At 29.6% G+C, this 2,131-nt stretch overlaps 2 protein-coding genes across 2 annotated transcripts; both read right to left on the bottom strand.

Annotated features, from left to right (window-relative positions):
• Positions 1–361: 361 nt before the first annotated feature.
• Positions 362–1,475, bottom strand: LOC111031770 (zinc finger MYM-type protein 1-like). Its single transcript, XM_022311854.1, has 3 exons — positions 1,162–1,475; positions 516–1,107; positions 362–406 (listed from the first exon to the last, which is right to left on the bottom strand). Exons 1-3 carry the CDS (start codon positions 1,473–1,475, stop codon positions 362–364), a joined length of 951 nt encoding a protein of 316 aa, XP_022167546.1.
• Positions 1,476–1,506: 31 nt separating this feature from the next.
• Positions 1,507–2,125, bottom strand: LOC111031771 (zinc finger MYM-type protein 5-like). The gene is made up of 3 exons (XM_022311855.1): positions 2,099–2,125; positions 1,959–2,027; positions 1,507–1,885 (listed from the first exon to the last, which is right to left on the bottom strand). The coding sequence occupies exons 2-3, from the start codon at positions 2,020–2,022 to the stop codon at positions 1,521–1,523; spliced, it is 429 nt and encodes a 142-aa protein (XP_022167547.1). The 5' UTR covers positions 2,023–2,027; positions 2,099–2,125; the 3' UTR covers positions 1,507–1,520.
• Between the last annotated feature and the right edge of the window lie 6 nt (positions 2,126–2,131).

The raw sequence follows: 2,131 nt of genomic DNA, 5'->3' as shown, positions 1-2,131 counted from the left end.
GGTAACATTGTAGGATCTTTTTTAGTTTGTTTTAAATTAGCAGTTGAAAAAAGTGAAATATCTTTTAATAAATGTTGACTTGTTGAATGAAATCTAGTTTCAACTGATACAATGGCTGCATCAATTATCATAAAATAAGTGTTGACTTTATATTCTTGTTTTGGATCTGTAATAACATGGTCAGGATTAAAATCACCTGCCATTAATTTTTTTCGTCTACAACGTTTCACTGGCAATGAATTAAACTCAAAGTCAGATTTTTCCATAAAAATTGTTGTTTCATTGCAGATATTTTGAAATATTTTGTCTGATCTCATTTTTTTAATGTTATCTAAGACCACTTGTACACTGTTTACTGCTTCTAATAAATCAATATCGGGTGATTGAAGAATTTTTGTAACTGGATCTAATAATTGAAATATTTTACTAAAACATATAGCAGTCATTATACATTTTTCTGTTAATAAAAATTTAATTAATCCATTGGCTTTAGAGCAGGTCTTGTAATCAGATACTTCTGTAACCTTGATATTTTCCAAAGTGTCTATGATTATATCAAAAGTGTTTAGAACTGTCTGGAGGGCCTTGGAATATGACATCCATCTAGTTGTATTTACTCTTTTTAATCTCCTTACTCTTTCAGCTGGTCTGTTTTCTTTCTGTGTATTTTCGTAGAACGCTATTCTTTTTTTACTAGATGAGATTAAGTTATACAGTTCTTCTACATTACCAAACATATTTACTGCATCAGCAGAACTACTAGCAACTTGAACTACTACAAGGTTTAGACGGTGAGCATAGCACCACGTATAAACTGCAGACGGATTTACTTCTTTTATGAAAGCTTGTAAACCTTCATATTGTCCTCGCATATTGCTGGCGCCATCGTAACTCTGACCAACAAGTAAAGATCTCCAATCTAATTCATTTTCAAGGCAAATATCCTGAAATATTGAAAAAAGCTGACGACCTGTAGTTAAAGATGATTCTTTTAGTGCTAATAGTCTTTCACATATTACAGGAGATGTTTCCTTGAAACTAACATAACGTACAATGAAAGCTAATTGCTCACGTTTTGATGAATCAAAAGTTGTATCGATTGAAATACTAAAATATTTAGCTTTTTTAATTTCATCTCTTATAATATTTGTTTTGATAAACGTGGCTACAGAACTTATGAGCTGATTTTGTCTTCGCCATGATATATAATTTACTTCACTCTTTCCTTTGGTTTTCAAGTGATTTATATATACAGCTAATTCTGGAGAAAATTTTCTGATTAGTATAACTAGGTCTTTAAAATTTCCTTTATTACGTTCATCCCAACTTTCACGATGGCCACGAAATGGCAATGAATGTTGACTAAGAAACAAAGTTATTTCAATGAGAGCATTTATGATTTCTCTGTTTTCTAATACTTGCTTTCTTTTATTTTCATATATTTGTGGAAGAATTGCGATACAAGATAATTTCATTTTGACTATAATAGCAGCATTTATATGATTTTCAGTTTTTTCATGCTAACTTATATCCTGTAATCTTTGCCAAGCATGAAATCCGTCAACTGTCCACGATCTCTGTTTATTTTTTCCAAAAAACATACAGTATAAACAATACATTCGACTATTACTAACACTAAAACTTAACCAATCGCGCTTGATTCTCTCACCACTATGTAAAACTCTATAATACTGATTAGTATTGAAACGATGACCATGTTCCTGGGGATAATTTTTCTCCATAAGTTCATGTTTTTCTGGTTGAAAAGGTCCTCTTCTGATAATAGATATTTTTTCTTCCGGTGTTAATTTTAATCCAATTTCAATAAAATTTCTAGGGTCTAATGATTTAAGTTCAGCATTAACACTGTGATCTTCATAAGCATCTTTTAATAATAATAAAAACATAGTACAGTAAAAATATAAATAGGTACATTGTGCACTTTAAAAATTATTTACCTGCATTTTTCCTTGAAATTTCAATAGTTTTGTTAGCGGTACCAAGTGTTTCAGATTCATTCATTTCAACTAAAATATATAACATTGTATAAAAACAAAATAAAAATTGATTAATAAACTATAAAATTATTTATATTTACCCAAATTTTCAGTAGTTTTGTCGGTGTTATCTA

This window comes from Myzus persicae, unplaced genomic scaffold, assembly GCF_001856785.1.
Source record: "Myzus persicae strain clone G006 unplaced genomic scaffold, MPER_G0061.0, whole genome shotgun sequence".
In the NCBI taxonomy this organism is placed as follows: domain Eukaryota; kingdom Metazoa; phylum Arthropoda; class Insecta; order Hemiptera; family Aphididae; genus Myzus; species Myzus persicae.
This window is presented reverse-complemented; position numbering and strand designations above follow the sequence as displayed.

What these genes read in the sequence shown, in the direction of transcription:
- LOC111031771 (XM_022311855.1), bottom strand. Translation starts at nt 2,022, where the DNA reads ATGAATGAATCTGAAACACTTGGTACCGCTAACAAAACTATTGAAATT. An exon ending in AATTTCAAGGAAAAATGCAG is followed by an intron (nt 1,886 to 1,958) that starts GTAAATAATTTT and finishes TATTATTAAAAG; the next exon opens with ATGCTTATGAAGATCACAGT.
- LOC111031770 (XM_022311854.1), bottom strand. Translation starts at nt 1,475, where the DNA reads ATGAAATTATCTTGTATCGCAATTCTTCCACAAATATATGAAAATAAA. An exon ending in CTCATAAGTTCTGTAGCCAC is followed by an intron (nt 1,108 to 1,161) that starts GTTTATCAAAAC and finishes TAAATATTTTAG; the next exon opens with TATTTCAATCGATACAACTT. An exon ending in AAAATATCAAGGTTACAGAA is followed by an intron (nt 407 to 515) that starts GTATCTGATTAC and finishes TTCAATTATTAG; the next exon opens with ATCCAGTTACAAAAATTCTT.